This window comes from Cajanus cajan, chromosome 2, assembly GCF_000230855.2.
Source record: "Cajanus cajan strain Asha chromosome 2, NIPB_CcT2T_4, whole genome shotgun sequence".
Taxonomy (NCBI): Eukaryota; Viridiplantae; Streptophyta; class Magnoliopsida; order Fabales; family Fabaceae; genus Cajanus; species Cajanus cajan.
This window is the reverse complement of record NC_138518.1, coordinates 7,282,714-7,304,999: the sequence shown is the minus strand read 5'-3', so window position 1 is coordinate 7,304,999 and position 22,286 is coordinate 7,282,714. Positions and strand designations below refer to the sequence as shown.

General features: G+C 30.6%; 3 protein-coding genes across 3 annotated transcripts; 1 reads left to right on the top strand and 2 right to left on the bottom strand.

The window, feature by feature from the left end:
* Positions 1-282: 282 nt before the first annotated feature.
* LOC145954668 (uncharacterized) lies at positions 283-2,325 on the top strand. The gene has a single exon (XM_083069355.1). It carries the CDS (start codon positions 283-285, stop codon positions 2,323-2,325), a length of 2,043 nt encoding a protein of 680 aa, XP_082925481.1.
* Positions 2,326-13,260: 10,935 nt separating this feature from the next.
* Positions 13,261-15,450, bottom strand: LOC109819126 (mogroside I-E synthase). The gene is made up of 2 exons (XM_020384733.3): positions 14,721-15,450; positions 13,261-14,186 (listed from the first exon to the last, which is right to left on the bottom strand). The coding sequence occupies exons 1-2, from the start codon at positions 15,366-15,368 to the stop codon at positions 13,470-13,472; spliced, it is 1,365 nt and encodes a 454-aa protein (XP_020240322.2). The 5' UTR covers positions 15,369-15,450; the 3' UTR covers positions 13,261-13,469.
* A 3,845-nt stretch (positions 15,451-19,295) lies between these two features.
* Positions 19,296-21,545, bottom strand: LOC145954123 (mogroside I-E synthase-like). Its single transcript, XM_083067858.1, has 2 exons — positions 20,811-21,545; positions 19,296-20,275 (listed from the first exon to the last, which is right to left on the bottom strand). Exons 1-2 carry the CDS (start codon positions 21,456-21,458, stop codon positions 19,568-19,570), a joined length of 1,356 nt encoding a protein of 451 aa, XP_082923984.1. The 5' UTR covers positions 21,459-21,545; the 3' UTR covers positions 19,296-19,567.
* Positions 21,546-22,286: the final 741 nt, after the last annotated feature.

Here is a 22,286-nt window from a genome sequence, read left to right as displayed (position 1 = left end):
CTCATCTTAAATTTGATTAAATTTTGGTTTATTGCATTTTGTGTTGTTCTTTGAGTGCATATTTGATTGTGGTATATATAATTTGATGTCACCACTTTCATTTGATGTACTTAGAGACCAATACAAAGTGCTGTCAAAATTTTGTCAAGTTTAAGAAAATGGATTGTACTAGTAGATATTGATCAAGTATAAAATAAAATCTTCAATGGGATAGGGTCACACCTTGTATAAAATAGTGAGATTGACATTCATGATCTATCTTTTTGATAGAGAACATAACTTATGGATCAAAGTTGGTTATTGGACCGAAGTTGGATACGAGCGCCACGCATAAGTGAGCAATATGAGACTGGAGTGGAATATTTTATTGAATATGTAATACAGAATGGTAATGATGATATGAATGGAAAGTTTTTCTGCCCTTGTGTTAATTGTTGCAATGGGAGTCGTTTAGAACTTGATGTTATAAGGGAACATCTTCTATGTGATGGGTTTCTTAAGAATTATACACGTTGGATATGGCATGGTGAAAATATTGACATTCCAAATGTGTCAGCTGAAATTCAAACTCAAAATTTTACACAAGAGGTAGATATGGATGATCGGCTTGAGGAGATGATTCGTGATGTTGGTCCAGAATCATTCAAGAGAGCACATATGTATGAAACTTTATGTAGGGATTCAGAGAAGATGTTATATCCAAATTGCACAAAATTCACAAGATTGTCAGCGGTATTGAGATTGTTTAATTTGAAGGCGAGACATGGGTGGAGTGATAAAAATTTCACCGAATTGTTAGAGTTGTTGAAAGAAATGCTTCCAGAAGGTAACACATTGCCTAGTCGTAACTACGAGGCAAAAAAAGTGTTGTGTCCCATGGGTTTAGAGTATAAGAAGATACATGCATGCCCAAATGATTGTATGCTATATCATGGTGAGTTTGAAGGCTTGCATCAATGTCCAAGGTGTGGGTTGTCACGATATAAAAAGAAACAAGGTGATTTTGATTATGATATTAGCACTAAGGTTCCTCCGGGGAAGGTTTTATGGTATTTGCCAATTGTTCCAATATTGAAGCGTTTGTTTGCTAATGCAGATGATGCAAAGTTGATGAGATGGCATGAAGATGAGAGGAAATGTGATGGACAACTTAGGCATCCAGCAGATTGCTTGCAATGGAAAAAAATTTCTATATTTCCAAATTTTGGTAAGGAGCCAAGAAATGTTAGGCTTGGACTAGCTATAGATGGAATGAATCCGTTTGGTAATTTAAGCACAAAGCATAGTTCATGGCCTATTTTGTTGATAATTTACAACTTACCTCCATGGTTATGCATGAAACGCAAATATGTGATGTTATCTATGATGATTTCTGGTCCAAGGCAACCAGGAAATGACATTGATGTTTATTTAAGTCCGTTGGTCGAAGACTTAAAGATGTTGTGGGAGGAGAGAATTGATGTGTTTGATGGGTATTCAAGTGAATCATTCAAGTTTCATGCCATGTTGTTCTGCACAATCAATGACTTCCCAGCATATGGAAACTTGTGTGGGTATAGTGTTAAGGGGCATAAAGCTTGCCCTATTTGTGAAAAAGGAACTTGTTATCATCAATTGCATAATTGGAAGAAGACAGTTTACCTTGGCCATCGAAGGTTTCTTAAACCTAACCATCCATATCGAAGGTTAAAGAAAGCTTTTAATGGATGTCAAGAATATGACATTGCTCCTACTGTTTTAACTGGTGAGGAAGTTTATGAACGAGTGAAAAATTTAAATGTGGTACTTGGTAAGACTAAAAAACAATCGAAAGATACAAACATATGGAAGAAGAAGTCGATATTATTTGATCTTCCATATTGGAAGGTTCTTGATGTTAGACATTGCATTGATGTCATGCATGTTGAGAAAAATGTATGTGATAGTGTAATCGGCACACTTCTCAATATTCAGGGCAGGACAAAAGATGGGTTCAACTCCCGTCTAGATTTGCAACTCATGGGGATACGACAACAATTATATCCACAATCTAAGGGTAAGCGGACATATTTGCCCACAGCATGTCACACTTTGTCAAAAAAGGCGAAAACAAGTTTTTGTGAGTGTTTACATGGTGTCAAAGTGTTGCACGGTTACTCTTCCAATGTAAAAAGTCTAGTATCAATGAAAGATTTGAAATTAGTTGGCTTGAAGTCTCACGATTGTCATATACTGATGCGACAATTTCTTCCTATTGCTATACGCGATATTTTACCTAAAAATGTGAGACAAGTCATAACTAGGCTTTGCTTCTTTTTCAATGGCATATGCAGCAAAAGTAATTGATCCTCAGAAGTTGGATGAACTAGAAGATGAAGCTGTTCTAATATTGTGTCAATTAGAGATGTATTTTCCTCCTTCATTTTTTGACATTATGGTTCACTTAATCATCCACTTGGTTAGGGAGGTTAGGTTGTGTGATCCTGTCTTTTTGAGGTGGATGTACCTAGTTGAGCGATACATGAAGATACTAAAAGGGTATGTGAATAACCTTTTAAAAGTCAAGACTTTTAAAATCGGTTGTTGAATAACCGATCTTAAAAGTCGATTTTTAAAATCGGTTATAAGACAACCGATTTTAAAAGTCTTGACTTTTAAGATCGGTTACAGCTCAACCGATTTTAAAAGTCTCGACTTTTAAGATCGGTTTACAGCTCAACCGATTTTAAAAGTCAAGACTTTTAAAATCGGTTAATACCCGATTTTAAAAGTCTCGCTTTTTAAATCGTCTCTTTTAAAATCGGTTGTAGAACCGATTTTAAAAGTTAAAAATAACTGATTTTAAAAGTCTTTTTTCTACTAGTAAATTATTACACTCACATTTCTATTACTACCTTAACTCCAATTATCCCATAAAAAAAATAATGCAGCAGTTTATTATAATCTCTAGCCTAATTAATAACAATTATCATTTATATTATCTTGTCATCATTCTTCATCAAATATTTCCATCATATCAATTAAATATTAAATTGTGATTTATTTTCATGAGTTTGTCACAGATCAACGCAGATGAAGTTTACTTGGTTAAACTTAAACTACACAATTTATCAAATGCATCTTAAAAGTTAAAACAGTAAAATTATGGAACTAATCAGAATGGAATTTTACTTGACATAGAAAAAAGGATTTGAATTTCTTTTAAGTAAAAATTGATAGAAGATGCAATATAGTGCACATAAAGATGACAAAAAAAGACACCCCATATAGCAATATTTTGTATATAAAGAATTCTCATTAAAATTGGTAATATCAATCAAACACAAAAGTGGTAATTTTTTAGTTTAGTCTAACAATCCATAAATTGTTGAAATTTAATTAAAAATTGCGAAAATAAAACATATAGATAAACTCAAATCTTAAGAAGAAATACCGAAGAAGACTTAATCATAGTTTAAGGCATGCCCATTTTTTTTTCATTTTAACAAAACCTCCTCACTCTTGTATGTTTGAGAAAATACCCATTCAAAAAGGATTGTTTAATTATTATGATTGGCTAATTAACCTATAGAATGCAAATTGGGAGCACCCGGATTTTATTTTCAAAGTTAAATGCAATTTTGCACGCAATCCATCAAATTAGGCAATGATATCACATGCTAATTTATGCCACCAGGGAGAATAATCAGTCCTTTCTTTCCAGCCAAGGTCCGGACAAACTCATTTATGCCAGCTATATTATTATCAAAATTAATGTTCCATAAATTGATTCCCCATCCTATAAACCAATCTGAAATTTCAGCAGACAATACAGGCTTACAGAGTCATCATGATTCCCATCCTAAATCTAGCTCTTTATTGTTACCTAATTGATAGGTAAAAAAGAATAACATGACACCCAGGAATGTTGGTAGTTTAATGATATATACAAACCAAACAATACATCAGAAATATATTTATCACAGGAATCAAATACTTTTCTGAGTGCAAATGTATAACCAGAATCCAAGATATCATTTAGAAATTAGGAATAAGTCTTACATGCGAGAATCAGGGTCTTTGCGTGGATCATATCCTTTCTTGATCCAGAACCTTAGAAATGGACCACTAGAAAAGTAGTAAGAAATTCTACATAGAAGCCTACAAGAGAGAATGAAAGGTCACTGAATGAATATCATGATTTAGCAACTCAATTATTGCAAGTTAAAAGAGCATCAAAAGAATTTGCTCCTTTCACCTTCTGAGCGTGCCATGAGAAAAGCTTAAGCTCTTATCAATTACTACTCTCTCATTAAACGCCCCTCTTTTCACCTTCCTCATCTTCCTTTCTTTAATCCATTTTAAATTTAATTAATAAATTTCCATAATCAATAATTATTTTGGTTAAAATTGAAAATAAAACACACTCCCTTACTTGGCCTCTCTGTTTTTTTATTCTTTCTATGCTCTTCTCTTCTGTGCTTATCAAAGTTTCATCAACTGCTGAGAGAATGATTGGAAAATAGAGAGGAAAAGAAAAGAGATTGAGAAGAAAACAAAAGACTGAATGCAATAATATTTCTAAATGTAACCACCGAAAAACAGAACTGTACAAATATATAACAGAATGAGAAACCAAACAGAAACTGCCTAGGCTACTTGCTAAACTGGTTATACTAACTAATAAAAGAATATGAAACTAAAATACAATCAGTAAACAAAATGTTGTAATAGCCCCACTCAAGTTGGACGAAAAATGTTTTTGAGAGCCAACTTGCTAGCTAGATCTTCAAACCTATGTCTTGGAAGAGCTTTGGTAAAGAGATATGCTATTTGTTGATTTGTCTTCACATGGATTGTAATGTAGAAAAAAAAAATTCAGTAGCCAGAACGGGCCGTTCCCAAATTGGAATGGGCTGTTCCAAATTACGGAAGGAGAACGGACCGTTCTAGAAGGAGAACGGGCCGTTCTGGAGGGAGAACGGGCCGTTCCGGATGAGTTCTGGAACGGGCCGTTCTGATTTTAGAACCGACCATTCTGCAGGTGATTTTTGTGCGTATTGAGGGAGTTCAGAACGGGCCGTTCCGGTATCGGTACAGGCCGTTCTGGCCAATCCGAAAAGTCTATAAATAGGGGTTGGGGGCCTTCAGGAGAATGAGAGTTTTTAAAGAGAAGTTTTAGAGAAGTCTTTGGGTCTGTGAGCTCCTTTCTCTCCCAAATTTCTCTGTATGACTCCTTTCCTCCTCTAGATCACTAACGCCTTCTGGCTTTTCTTGAAATTCAGATTAGGAAGCTTACTTTGGGAGGATTGAAGTTCCGGGTTGAGCTTCCGCAAGGAATTCTACTTCTTCTCAATTATTGGTTATTTTGAGCCAATTTTCAGGTGAGGGAAGCTAGAGTGTAAATTGATTAAGTTGTTGGGTGTGGATTGAGTAGTTGCTGGCTTAAGTTGTTAATATGCTGTGTGTTGATAATATATTATACGTTGTAAAACTAAGTTGTTTTTATGTTGTTTATATAAGTTGACATTATAGATGAATTTTAAATATGTGATATATTGCTGCAAATGATTATAAAGTTGTTAAGTTGCATAAATTTGATATTGTAATGACTATAGTTGTTTAATTAAGTTGTTTGCATGTTATAAGTTGTCTATTGCTGTTAAGATGTCTATAGTTGTATTGTTGTAAGTTGTTGTAAAGTTGTATGTTGTCTATTGCTGAAAAGTTGTATGTTGTTTAAATTGTTACGCTTATGATGTTGTGATGATGAGTTATTGATCACTAGGACTAGAGGAGATGTTTTCGAAGTTGCTCATCCCATTGTGCGGATTGAGATAGTTGTGGTGCTCTGAGAGCCCAATTTGTTGAAAACCCTCCTTGGGAAGTTGTCCCTTGGAGTGGACGTTGTGTTGTTCTCCTCTAGGACTTAGTTGATCCCGTGTGTGGGCAAGGTCGAGGTACACGTGTACAAAGTGACCACAGTATAGGGGCCAGGCCGAGCTATACTGATTACAAGCGGCCAGATGTTGAGATACATAGTACTAAGGTGATAAGTTGAAAGTTGTTTTAAAGTTGAAAGTTGTTTTAAAGTTGAAAGTTATTTTAAAGTTGAAAGTTATTTTAAAGTTGAAAGTTGTTTTAAAGTTGAATCCCTTAGTACTGTGTGGGCGACATGGAAATAGTCGATCCATGTCATGATTGAATGACCAATTTGAGTAAGGTATCTAGTTAGAGATGTAGTCTCTGATTAGGTACTGGAGGGTGCGTGGTACTTGGAGGATAGTGGGTGGGCTAACTCCACATGTGGATTGGTGAAGCTAGCCAAGGCCGTGGTAGGCTCATACCCAAACCCTTCTATCTTGACAGTAGTACTGGACCTCCGAGTCTAAGTGGCACACCTGAGAAATCAACTATTGTTGTCTATACCTGGTTCTCTTTGGAGTTCCTAAAGTTGTTCTATACCTGACCTGGTTGAGATAGGTCAAATGTTGGATTCGGTAGGGTTTATGCCACCTAGACTGCTCAACTTCAGTTGTTGGAGATCTCCCAGTTGTACATGCGTGACGACGCATTAAATATTAAGTTGTATATTGTTGTTGTTGTTGTATTAAAGTTGCTTCTAAGCTGTATGAATGAGTTGGGTTTTATGTTGAACTGCATGGTCGTTTGTGATGATGATTGTTATGCATTTGTTGCATGATAGTTAATATGATGATTGTGTAGTATGGATTATTGTCTATAATTGTATGATTGATTTTTTTTAAACTCTAGCTTACCCTTCTGTTTCCATGTGGTGGGACTACAACGGTCATACTTGGTATGGGAGCAGGTCAGGGCTAGCTTGAAGTTGAGGTGATCGCTGCGAGACGGGGAGTTTTGATCCTCGTGTTAGAGTTGCCACCTTGGGTAGCAGTTTTGTGTTTGACCGGCACTAGGAGATAGTAGTTTTGGATAACTGTATAAATACCTAATACTTAAAAACTTAATGATTTATATATATTTTTCATGTTTTTGGTATTTATAAGTTATTCAATTTTATTATTTATCTTAGTTCACTGTTTTTAGTGTGATTCCACTAAGTGTAGGGACCACGGCGGGTCGTTATATGGATAAGCCTGATGAAACCAGATTCAACATGTTCCCTGAAAAAATGGACATCAATGTCTATGTGTTTTGATCTTTGATGGGAGATGGGGTTAGTTGACAGATATATGGTTGAAATATTGTCACATAACACCATTACCATTTGAGGTTGAGTTTGGAGGAATCTTAGGAGTTGTTTGAGCCATAATAATTCTGAAGTAATAGAAGCAATTGCTCTATACTCAGCTTCTCCAGAAGATCTAGATACAGTAGCTTGTTTTTTTGATTTCCATGTTAGAAGAGAATCTCCCATGAAAGAAACTAGTGGTGGATTTTCTGTTGTCAACACAACTTCCCCAATCTGCATCTACATATGCACTCAGATTGAACTTAGATTGGGAAGAGAAAAAAATGCCTTGGCCCGGAGTTTCCTTCTAGTAGCGTAGAACCTGATGAACAACTTGAAGGTGTGGTGTCCTAGGATGGCACATGAATTATCTTAGCTTGTTTACAGCGAAGCAAACATCAAGTCTAGATATGCTAATGTACATGAGTCTTCCGAGCAGCCTTCTATAAGCAGAAAGGTCTTGAAGTGGTTCTCCATCAGTTGAGTTGAAATGCTGGTTTGGATCCATTGGAACAACAACTGGTTTTGCATTGCTAAAACCCATGTCTTCTAAAAGTTGAATAGTATATTTCCTTTGGCATAAGTGAATGCCTTGATTTGACTTAGCAATTTCCAACCCAAGGAAATACTTGAGATCTCCGACAACATTCAGTTTAAACAAATTTTGAAGTAGATTTTGACATTTTTGCAAAGTATCGATAGATGGTCCTGCTAGTATTATGTCATCTACATATACTAGTAGATAAACTATGTTGTTTCCACTACCAGAACTGAAGAGAGAGTAGTCACTTATGCATTGAATAAAACCATGAGACTTCAATGATGTAGAGAACCTCTTGAACCACTGTCTTGAGGCTTGTTTTAGACCTTAGAAGCCCTTATCAACTCCTTTATAACAAAGAACCTGACTACAGAAACTTTAAGGTTTTTGGTTCTTTGTGTTATGCGACCACCCAGAAGCATGACCGACACAAATTCAACCTAAGAGCTGAAGCTACTGTATTCATTGGTTATCCACCCGGTGTAAAAGGATATAAATTATACAGCCTTGAAACAAGGAAGATTATAGTCTCTCGTAATGTTATCTTCCATGAAGAAACCATGCCTTTTGTCATTCAGCAGTTCACTTTTCCATCCAACAACAATTAGAGTCCAGATCCTTTTCGCCACATTGCCATTCCTAAGCCAGCAACAAATCAGTCTCCATAACACACACACACGTGTATATATATATATATATATATATATATATATATATATACAATTTAATTTAATTTGTCTTTTCTCCATAACTCTCCTTTTCTCTCTCTCTATATATATATAGAAAGAGAGAGTTATGGAGAGAAGGTAAATTAAATTAAATTTATTAAAAAGATGAAGTAAAAAAAAAACATGTTGAGCAAAAAAAAATTTAAAAAAATCGTGATGTATTTAGAAAAAAAAAACTTCCTTTATATATAATATGATAATTAAAAAATATCTTGATAAAATTGACTCTAATATATATATATATATATATATATATATATATATAATTTATGCTTACTTTAATTTTTCAAATATTATATATGAAATATAAGCTAAATATTAATTTACAATTTTTTAATGTTCATCCTTCCAATTTTGTAAATTTATTTTTAATCCTTATAAGATTATCCTTTCTCAAATTTCAATCTTTATAATGGTTTTTTTTCAAAGTTTAGTGGGTATAAGTTTATATTTTTTTTCTTCTAATTTTTAGTTATTAGTACGAAGTTACATGAACTAAAGTGAAAGAAAAATTATAATATTTAAAGAATTAAAATTTGAAAAAATGCATATTTATAAGGACAAAAAAAATTAAAAATTTATAAGAACTAAAATTAAGAAAACATGAACTCACAGAGACTATATTCATATCTAAATCAAAATAAACAAAAATATTTTAAATTATCAAAATTAAGAAAATCAAACATACACGGACTAAATTCATATTATAAACATATAAATTATATTTAACATTTATGATGAAATATATGTGGGTTTTAAAAAATATATATAAGTGAAAATTTAATTACTTCGAAAGTAACTCTTAAAAGAGTTATTTAATGAATATAATTATGTTATATATTGAATTTCTTATTCAATAAATTAAGTCTAAAAATTTGTATATTTTATCTTTTAATCAATAATTTTATTGAGTTTTGCTTATATATATATATATATATATATATATATATATATATATATATATATATATTGGACAAGAGGATAAGGAAAATAATCTTAATGTGTGTTTGGATGAAAAATTTTTCAAATTCAAATAATTTTAAATTCTTATTATTTGAATTATTTTAATTTTAACTTTATCATTCTTAAAATATTTTGTTTGGATAAGTCAATTCAAATTTCTTAAATTTTAAATTATTAGGTTGAATATGATAATTTGATTTCACCATGGTAAAATTGGTTTTAAAAATATAATTATATGTTAAGATTTTTAAATTAAATTTTATAAAAATAAATATTAGCTAATTTTTAAATATTTAATAATTTTTAAAATTAATATTAGGTAATATTTAATAATTTTAAAAATATTTTTAAATATTAAATAATTAAAAAAATGAAGAGAAAAGAGATAAGATAAAATATATATATATAAGTGAAATAAAAAGAAAAAAAATGAGGAATTTCAAATTCTTACTTTTTTGCGAGAATTTGAAATTCTACTATTTCAAGGAATTTTACAAATACTTGAATTTTAAATTCTTTATAAATTCTTCATCCAAGCAACGTATTTCACCTCAAAGAATTTGAAATTATTCAAATAAATGAATTACTTTATTTAAATTACCCATCTAAACACACTATAAAACAATTTGCAAGGGATTTATTATCTAAATTTGCAAGGGATTTAATAGCAATTTGCGAGAGTCTTATTCTCTAAATTTGCGAGACATTTGTGAGGGTTTTGCAAGCAACGTAATCTCTTATTTGCGAGAGATTAGCGAAACAACTTTTCCCTCCCTAATTTGCGAAGGATTTGCGAGGAATTTACGAAGGCTATACTTATAACTCATTAGCGAGGGATTTGCGACAATAAAACTACCTCGCTAGACGAAAAATCCACTTTTTTATTTTGGCTCATAATTTGGAGAGGGATTTGCAAGGCATTTGCGAGGGCTTAAGTTTCTCGCTAAACAAACACTAACTTTAACGAAGAATTTGCGAGAAGATAAAGATTGGTTGTAAAATGATCACTATTTAGTGAATTTAGCAAAAGATATAAATCTAAATTATTTGTTCGTTAATTAGCGAGGGATTAGAGAGGAACTGTGTTTCTCACCAGTCCCTCGCTAATTAACAAGAAAATAGCTTGAATTTATATTTTTTGCTAAATTATCTTGCTAATCCGCAAAATTCTTTGTAGTGAAATAAATTATTGTTATAGTATAAGCAACAATTATATTTCTAATGAATAAGCAAGAATACGTGCTATAAGATAAACGAATCACAAATAATGTAATTGTGGACTAATCTACTCACATAAATAAATAAAAAAATGTTGTATTTCATATCAACAATTCTAAAATTGTGGTCTAACCTACGGGTAAAAACTATGATCTATTTCTTGTTTCGGCCACAATTTTTTGTAAATGAATAATAAAAAGTGTAGTCTAAAGTCAAAAATTGTTGAAGTGATACCACACACTAACATCTTTTCAAGATTAATGTCACTTCAACATTCATTATGTCAGCCGCTCACATGTGTATCATTAATAAAGTTCAAAACTCAAAACTTTACAATATGAAATTCTTCATGCTCTATGAAATATTAAAATCCATATTTTACCTTCCAATGAAAAAACACAGGACAATAATCGAGACCCAATAATTTTATTCATCCAAAAACAAATTTGAAATTCAATTTTGAACTTCACAAATTCCCATCATATATACATTGAGAATTGAGATGAGAGCAATCAATGGTTCATAAGATTTCTTTGTATAGTGTAAATTCGTGATAGTTTCCTCACTTTAATGTGTGCTTATATTGTTAGATTCACAATATATATAGTATATTTTAGTTGAAATACCTACTAAATAGTAAAATTTATACAATCACGTAAATTTATTCAATTAATTTTTTATGTATAAATTTAAGTTTTCTCGTATAATAGTTATTTAAATTAAGTTTAGTTACAAACGTAAACAACCCTAAGTGTTAAAAATGTGACTCTAAAAATAATATAACAATATTTTCTAATTAAATATAATAAATAAAATTGACAATTATTTTGGTGCATATATATCAAGAAGTAACTCACAAATTATTAATATCAAATTAACCTTTAAAAAATATTAAATTTAACTTGATAAATAATTTATCATGACTTAAGATTGAATATATTTTGTTGATCTAATTACATTAATGCAAAAATATCATTTCCTAACGGATTTCTAGGTTATATTGAAACGAACATCGACATGTTTTATTGAACTATCTAAAATATATTTTTGATGTACAAGTTTAAAAATTCAAAATAAAAATATAATATTAAAATAATGTATATTTTATGCTAAGTGTGACCATACCTATCATAGAATATTACAGGTAAGGTCACATCTGTCATCAAATGTGGGTACCAATGTTATTAAATCATAACATTTGGTACTCATACTACGATGGAGGTTGACCACTCGACATAAAAGAAATAAATTTTCTATACCGCGTTAACTTGTCATAGAATATGTGAACATTCTTTATTGTCGAGATCTATATCACGTTCAAGTTCCACATAAAATGTTCAATCTAATCAACATAGAATATCTTTGTCATAGTAGTATTTAAAGAAATGAATGAGCCAAAATTCAAATATTCACAAATAATTAAATTCATTTATATTTTATAATCAAATATCATTTATCAAACAATTTAAATGAACATTATAGTATCTTTATTACACTACATAACATTTTTTTAAAAAAGAAAGCACTACATATAACACTAATTAAATTAGGTTTTCAAAGAAAATTGAGAATATATGTTCGATATAAATTAATGTCATTAATATTAAGAGGGAAAATAAATAAGTACACATAAAAAAAAATTACTTAAAATGCATCATATATGGTAATGGACGTCATGTGTTATCCATATATGCAGTGTTTTAAAAACTTGATCGAACTGGCCGGTCGGACCGGTTGGACCGGGAACTGATGGTCCAGCCAGTCTGGATTATAAGTTAGATCGGTTATGCAGTCGATTCGTTTCAAATCGGATTGAACCGGTCAATTTTTTGGTTCAACCGGTGAACCAGTGGGTCAAACCGGTTCAACCACACTTTTTTAATTTTTTTATTTTTTTAAGGGACTATAAACCACAAAAATAATAATGAAAATTAAATCTCTTAATGGAAGAACAAATATTCTTATTAAATATAACAATGACTACTTGTTCTAATGTATTTGTTTGTAATATATACAACTTAAATAACTTTTATAGTATATTATTAATTTTAAATTATATATTTAATAATATAATATCTATTTAGATATTACATATATTATTTTTTGATATCAATTGCAAGCATATTATATATGTACATATTATTTATATTTTTAATTTGTATTAATATACAGTTTAACATGTAATTTTTTTTATGTATATTTTTACAAAATAAAAATAAAAATAATTTTAAATAAAATAAAAAAATTGAAATTTAAAATAAGACATGAATTTATTAAAATTTATAAGTATAAAATATATTTAATATGAATATTTTTTTTTTAAAATAATAAAAATCGACTCATGCGATTCAACTAGTGACCTACCAGTTCAATCTTTAACCCACTAACCCAGTACCTTAACTGATTTGATGACCGGTCCGATTTTTAAAACTATGCATATATGTATACTTAAAGAATTAGGTGCATTATGTTTAAAATCTATTGAACATGAATAGGACAAAATATTTTTTTTATGCGTTATCCATATATACATGTAAATTATAATTTTTTTTAAAAAGAAAAACACAGGTGTGCTATTATTTATTAAGATGTATGGAATCAAACTAGACTCACAAAAGAACAGAACAGTACAGGAAAGATTAAGAAAAAGTAAACAAGACACAAAATAAAGAGGAACTCTAGTACAAAAGTCCAAAACTAGCCGTCCAAAACAGACCAGCTAGTAAAACCAAGACTAATACCATCCAACACATGATGCAGCAAAAGAACCCAATAGACTTAGTAATTGCAGCAAACAACAGAACTATTTTATGACTGAAACAAGTCATTCGTAATTAAGGCATTAAATTTATGACTGAAACAAGCTATTCGTAAATTCTAAAATATTTTTATAAGAACTTCCACCCTCACCAGTGGCTTTTTTAGCCAAAGTCTTCCATTGAAGGACATTGTTTTTCATCTCTTTGCCTTTTTCACTCTTCATTACTTCCTCTATGCAGTGCTTAAGTGCCTCTCGTTGCACAATCTTGTTGTTATCAACTGGAGCCTTAATTCCAATCTTCCAAACATCTTTCATAAGCTTTGCATTCGTATTTTGATCTGACCAATATGGTATTACAATTGTGGGGACTCCTAAACATAAAGTTTCTAATGTGGAATTCCAGCCACCATGTGTGACAAAGCATCCTATAGCCTCGTGAGCTAGAACTTTTAGTTGGGAGCACCATGTCACTACCAACCCTTTCTTTGATATTTTCTCAAAATCTTTAGGGAGTTTATTCTCTTCCGAAGCTCTAACTACCGACAAGAAGTAACTCGAGCACTCTCTCAAACAACAAGCCACTTCCTCCATTTGCTTCTCACCAAAAGAAGCTATACTCCCAAATGATACATAAACAACAGACCCTTTCGGCTTATCATTTAGCCATTCCACGCATTCATCACTCTTGAATTGTGTGATTCCATAATCTTCGTCATCTTCATATCTCTTGTCTAAGAACATAGATGGTATGTTTGGTCCTGTGGTCCTAAATTTTGGCCAAATCTCCATGAACCAATCTATAATCTAATAAAAAATTATTAATAACAGAACATTACATGCTAAAATTAAAAATATAAACGAGCTAGTATATGTATGCACTATGCATGTACCAAATTTTCACCTAAGTAAAAGTTATTATATTTATTAGTTCAGGGTCAAATCATACTAAATACATATGAAAATTGTTAATAATACTTTCTCTAACACTTTTTTATTATTAGTTAAAAATCACAAATTATATTAGATCCTACCACTAAATCAGGAAATAGAGTAATAGACTTATTAAATGAGATGTAAAGTTCACAAAATTTGAGATTTTTAATAAATTTTATATAGTCAATAATAAAAACATGTGGTGTGGGTGTTGCTGGGTATTTCTCATCTCAAAAAAAACAAGTCATGTAATTTTAGTTACGATATTTAAAACAAATGTATTAATTTAAAAGTAAAAATTTGGCACTAAAATGAAAAGTAACTCATTTTTCTTTAGTAACTAAAAATACTATTAATCCTATATAGAACATATATAAATTTAATTAGTATCTTCTTGATAATTACCTCTTTATCCAGTTCGTAGAACGTATTGCACAGGATCCAATCAGCTTTGTCGATATTGGAGAACTGAGACACAACAAAATCAAAGAGAGTTGGATCTTGTGCATACGTAAAGAAAAAAGATGGCATGTCCTCGTGTTGAAGCTTAGGCAACTTAGGGAGTGAAATCTCATGCTCTGTGAGAGGAGCACGCAACTTTCCCAATTGAACGTGATAGTATATATTATTCACAGTCATATTTTGAGTGAGATAAGCAGCTCCAACTATTCCAAAGCTCTTGGTAACATCTAGTGCCCAAGCGAAGAACGAGTCATAAATAACACAATCAACATGGTTTTTCGATTCACCAAGTTTCTCAAGAAGTTCAGCAAAAGTTTCTTGCCCAACTTGCCAAAACCGATCTACGTAGGCTTTGCTGCTCCCGGCCTGTTTGGGCCCAACGTCGTCGAACCCATCAGAAATGGTTTCGAGTGCCATAGAAGGAGGTACCTTTAGCGAATTCTTGGAGTAGAAACGAGTTGTTGCAAAAGTTATTCTCACCCCTTGATGTTCCAATAGCTTGGAGAATTGAATCATGGGGTTGACGTGGCCTTGTGCTGGATATGCTAACACCAAACAGTGTGCTTTGCTTGTTGTGCTTTGCTTATCCATTTTTGTCTGGTGGGCGGAGATGACAAGGTTTGGTTTTATCAAGTTAAGGTCCAAGCCGATGATACTCGTCCAATATGTATTATTATAATCTATATGTCTAATATATTTATAGTATAAGTAAGAATGAACTTATTGATAAATATTTTAATATTATTGAGTTGTTATTATTATTATTTTTCTCACAAGATGTCGTTTTCTAATAGAACGTTTTCGTAAGTATCTGTGTGGCTGGCGGACCTGTCACCTCCGAGTGAATTTTAACTTTATCATTCTTAAAATATTTTGTTTGGATAAGTCAATTCAAATTTCTTAAATTTTAAATTATCAGGTTAGATATGATAATTTGATTTTACCATGGTAAAATTGGTTTTAAAAATATATTTATATGTTAAGATTTTTAAATTAAATTTTATAAAAATAAATATTAGCTAATTTTTAAATATTTAATAATTTTTAAAATTAATATTAGGTAATATTTAATAATTTTAATATATTTTTAAATATTAAATAATTAAAAAAAATGAAGAGATAAGAGATAAGATAAAATATATATAAGTGAAATAAAAAGAAAAAAAATATGAGGAATTTCAAATTCTTACTTTTTTGCGAGAATTTGAAATTCTACTATTTCAAGAAATTTTACAAATACTTGAATTTCAAATTCTTTATAAATTCTTCATCCAAATAACGTATTTCACCTCAAAGATTTTGAAATTCTTCAAATAAATTAATTATTTTATTTAAATTATCCATCTAAACACACTATAAAATAATTTGCAAGGGATTTATTATCTATTTGCAAGGGTTTTAATAGCAATTTGCGAGGGTCTTATTCTCTAAATTTGCGAGACATTTGTGAGGGTTTTGCAAGCAACATAATCTCTTATTTGCGAGGGATTAGCGAAACAACTTTTCCCTCCCTAATTTGCGAAAGATTTGCGAGGAATTTGGGAAGGCTATACTTATAACTCATTAGCGAGGGATTTGCGACAAGAAAACTATCTCGCTAGACGAAAAATCCACTTTTTATTTTGGCTCATAATTTGGAGAGGGATTTGCAAGGCATTTGCGAGAGCTTAAGTTTCTCGCTAAACAAGCACTAACTTTAATGAAGGATATTTACGAGAAGATAAAAATTGGTTGTAAAATGATCACTATTTAGTGAATTTAGCAAAAGATATAAATCCAAGTTATTTGCTCGTTAATTAGCGAGGAATTAGAGAGGAACTGTGTTTCTCGCCAGTCCCTCGCTAATTAACAAGAAAATAGTTTAAATTTATATCCCTTGCTAAATTACCTCGCTAATCTGCAAAATTCTTATAGTGAAATAAATTATTATTATAGTATAAGCAACAATTATATTTCTAATGAATAAGCAAGAATATGTGCTATAAGATAAACGAATCACAAATAATGTAATTGTGGACTAATCTACTCACATAAAAAAAAAATAGTATTTCATATCAACAATTCTAAAATTGTGGTCAAACCTACGGGTAAAAACTATGATCTATTTCTTGTTTCGGCCACAATTTTTTGTAAATGAATAATAAAAAGTGTAGTCTAAAGTCAAAAATTGTTGAAGTGATACCACGCACTAACATCTTTTCAAGATTAATGTCACTTCAACATTCATTATGTCAGCCGCTCACATGTCTATCATTAATAAAGTTCAAAACTCAAAACTTTACAATATGAAATTCTTCATGCTCTATGAAATATTAAAATCCATATTTTACCTTCCAATAAAAAAACACAGGACAAGAATCGAGACCCAATAATTTTATTCATCCAAAAACAAATTTGAAATTCAATTTTCAACTTCACAAATTCCCATCATATATACATTGAGAATTGAGATGAGAGCAATCAATGGTTCATAAGATTTCTTTGCATAGTGTAAATTCGTGATAGTTTCCTCACTTTAATGTGTGCTTATATTGTTAGATTCACAATATATATAGTATATTTTTTAGTTGAAATACCTACTAAATAGTAAAATTTATACAATCACGTAAATTTATTCAATTAATTTTTTTATGTATAAATTTAAGTTTTCTCGTATAATAGTTATTTAAATTAAGTTTAGTTACAAACGTAAACAACCCTAAGTGTTAAAAATATGACTCTAAAAATAATATAATAATATTTTCTAATTAAATATAATAAATAAAATTGACAATTATTTTGGTGCATATATATCAAGAAGTAACTCACAAATTATTAATATCAAATTAACCTTTAAAAAATATTAAATTTAACTTGATAAATAATTCATCATGACTTAAGATTGAATATATTTTGTTGATCTAATTACATTAATGCAAAAATATTATTTTCTAACGGATTTCTAGGTTATATTGAAACGAACATCAACATGTATTGAACTATCTGAAATGTATTTTTGATGTACAAGATTAAAAATTCAAAATAAAAATATAATATTAAAATAATGTATATTTTATGTTAAGTGTGACCATACCTATCATAGAATGTTACAGGTAAGGTCACATCTGTCATCGAATGTGGGTATCAATGTTATTAAATCATCACATTTAGTACTCATACTACGATGGACGTTGATCACTCGACATAAAAAAAATAAACTTTTTATACCGCATGTTAACTTGTCATAGAATATGTGAGCATTCTTTATTGTCGAGATCTATATCACGTTCAAGTTCCACATAAAATGTTCAATCTAATCAACATAGAATATCTTTGTCATAGTAGTATTTAAAGAAATGAATGAGTCAAAATTCAAATATTCACAAATAATTAAATTCATTTAATTTTATAATCAAATATCATTTATCTAACAATTTAAATGAACATTATCGTATCTTTATTGCACTACATAACATTTTTTTTAAAAAGAAAGCACTACATATAACACTAATTAAATTAGGTTTTCAAAGAAAATTGAGAATATATGTTCGATATAAATTAATGTCATTCATATTAAGAGGGAAAATAAATAAGTACACATAAAAAAAATTACTTAAAATACATCATATATGGTAATGGACGTCATGTGTTATCCATATATGCAGTGTTTTAAAAACTGGATCGAACTGGCCGGTCGGACTAGTTGGACCGAGAACCGATAGTCCAGCCAGTCTGAATCTTAAGTTAGATCGGTTATGCAGTCGATCCATTTCAAACCGGATTGAACCGGTCAATTTTTCAGTTCAACCGGTGAACCGGTGGGTCAAACCCGTTCAACCACACTTTTTTTTTAATTTTTTAATTTTTTTAAGGGACCATAAACCACAAAAATAATAATGAAAATTGAATCTTTTAATAGAAGAACAAAGAGTCTTATTAAATATAACAATGACTACTTGTTCTAATGTATTAGTTTGTAATATATATAACTTAAATAACTTTTATAGTATATTATTAATTTTAAATTATATATTTAATAATATAATATCTATGTAGATATTACATATATTATTTTGTGATATCAATTGCAAGCATATTATATATGTACATATTATTTATATTTTTAATTTGTATTAATATACATTTTAACATGTAATTTTTTTAATGTATTTTTTTACAAAATAAAAATAAAAATAATTTTAAATAACATAGAAAAATTGAAATTTAAAATAAGACATGAATTTATTAAAATTTATAAGTATAAAGCATATTTAACATGAATATTTTTTTTAAAAAATAATAAAAATCAACTCATGCGATTCAACTAGTAACTCACCGGTTCAATCTTTAATTAACTGACCCAGTACCTTAACCGATTTGATGACTGATCCGATTTTTAAAACTATGCATATATGTATACTTAAAGAATCAGGTGCATTACGTTTAAAATCTATTGAAAATGAATAGGACAAACTGTTTTTTTTTTATGTGTTATCCATATATGTAAATTATAATTTTTTTTTTTAAAAAACACAGGTGTGCTATTATTTATTAAGATGTATGGAGTCAAACTAGACTCACAAAAGAACAGTACAGGAAAGATTAAGAAAAAGTAAACAAGACACAAAATAAAGAGGAACTCTAGTACAAAAGTCCAAAACTAGCCGTCCAAATCAGACCAGCTAGTAAAACCAAGACTAATACTATCCAACACATGATGCAGCAAAAGAACCCAATCGACTTACTAATTGCAGCAAACAACAGAACTATTTTATGACTGAAACAAGTCATTCGTAATTAAGGCATTAAATTTATGACTGAAACAAGCTATTCGTAAATTCTAAAATATTTTTATAAGAACTTCCACCCTCACCGGTGGCTTTTTTAGCCAAAGTCTTCCATTGAAGGACATTGTTCTTCATCTCTTTGCCTTTTTCACTCTTCATTACTTCCTCTATGCAGTGCTTAAGTGCCTCTCGTTGCACAATCTTGTTGTCATCAACTGGAGCCTTAATTCCGATCTTCCAAACATCTTTCATAAGCTTTGCATTCGTACATTGATCTGACCAATATGGTATTACAATTGTGGGGACTCCTAAACATAAAGTTTCTAATGTGGAATTCCAGCCACCATGTGTGACAAAGCATCCTATAGCCTCGTGAGCTAGAACTTTTAGTTGGGAGCACCATGTCACTACCAACCCTTTCGTTGATATTTTCTCAAAATCTTTAGGGAGTTTATTCTCTTCCGAAGCTCTAACTACCCACAAGAAGTAACTCGAGCACTCTCTCAAACAACAAGCCACTTCCTCCATTTGCTTCTCACCAAAAGAAGCTATACTCCCAAATGATACATAAACAACAGACCCTTTCGACTTATCATTTAGCCATTCCACGCATTCATCACTCTTGATTCCATAATCTTCGTCATCTTCATATCTCTTGTCTAAGAACATAGATGGTATGTTTGGTCCTATGGCCCTAAATTTTGGCCAAATCTCCATGAACCAATCTATAATCTAATAAAAAAATTATTAATAACAGAACATTACATGCTAAAATTAAAAATATAAACGAGCTAGTTTATGTATGCACTAAGCATGTACCAAATTTTCACCTAAGTAAAAGTTATTATATTTATTAGTTCAGGGTCAAATCATACTAAATACATATGAAAATTGTTAATAATACTTTCTCTAACACTTTTTTATTATTAGTTAAAAATCACAAATTATATTAGATCCTACCACTAAATCAGGAAATAGAGTAATAGACTTATTAAATGAGATGTAAAGTTCACAAAATTTGAGATTTTTAATAAATTTTATATAGTCAATAATAAAAACATGTGGTGTGGGTGTTGCTGGGTATTTATTATCTCAAAAAAAACAAGTCATGTAATTTTAGTTACGATATTTAAAACAAATGTATTAATTTAAAAGTAAAAATTTGGCACTAAAATGAAAAGTAACTCATTTTTCTTTAGTAACTAAAAATACTATTAATCCTATATAGAACATATATAAATTTAATTAGTATCTTCTTGATAATTACCTCTTTATCCAGTTCGTAGAACGTATTGCACAGGATCCAATCAGCTTTGTCGATATTGGAGAACTGAGACACAACAAAATCAAGGGGAGTTGGATCTTGTGCATCCGTAAAGAAAAAAGATGGCATGTCCTCGTGTTGAAGCTTAGGCAACTTAGGGAGTGAAATCTCATGCTCTGTGAGAGGAGCACGCAACTTTCCCAACTGAACGTGATAGTATATATTATTCACAGTCATATTTTGAGTGAGATAAGCAGCTCCAACTATTCCAAACCTCTTGGCAACATCTAGTGCCCAAGCCATGAACGAGTCATAAACAACACAATCAACATGGTTTTTCGATTCACTAAGTTTCTCGAGAAGTTCAGCAAAAGTTTCTTGCCCAACTTGGCAAAACCGATCTACGTAGGCTTTGCTGGCCTCGCCCTGTGTGGGCCTAACGTCGTCGAACCCATCAGAAATGGTTTCGAGTGCCATAGAAGGAGGTACCTTTAGCGAATTCTTGGAGTAGAAACGAGTTGTTGCAAAAGTTATTCTCACCCCTTGATGTTCCAATAGCTTGGAGAATTGAATCATGGGGTTGATGTGGCCTTGTCCTGGATATGCTAACACCAAACAGTGTGCTTTGCTTGTTGTGCTTTGCTTATCCATTTTTGTGTGGTGGGCTGAGATGATAAGGTTTGGTTTTATCAAGTTAAGGTCCAAGCCGATGATACTCGACCAATATGTATTATTATAATCTATATGTCTGATATATTTATAGTATAAGATTGAACTTATTGATAAATGTTTTATCCATGTGGCTGTCGGATCTGTCACCTCCGAGTGAATTATTACATTTATATATTATTATATTGAATAAAAAGTTAAATAGTACACCTCTTTATGAAGAATGCACCTCGAGGACCCATTGGCCAGAGAGAAAATAATATATATTAATATGTCATGTGATGAAAAAATGGATAGAGAGAAGTGAGAGAAAATAGATATAATATGAGATGTGATGATATCCAAAAAAAAAAAAAATGATGTGAGGAGATGTTGGAAAGCGATAGAGAGAATAAATAGAATGAGAATGAGTGGTAAGATATTCAGATATAAGTTTAACATTATTCTTTATTCATTCAGTTTGCTTTAATTTAATTTAATTTAATTTTTTTGCAAAAGATGTTGAGGTTTTAAAGAGTGCATAGACATTTTAAGATAACTAATCCTAAAAATGAATTAAAATATCCAACTCTTCCACTTTGGATACGTAACTGTCTATGTACCTTTGAAATAAATTTGTGAATCATTTCGACACGACTTTGTGGCTGACTGGCTGGTAAGCATTTAACATCAATATTAAATGAATAAACAGAGTTTCAGTTGGGTATGGCCAAGCCCATGGACCATTTACACGAAATTTTTACGTAAATAATATTTTTTAAAAGAAAAATTACAAAAATGACACATGTGCAAGTTTATTTACAGGAATAA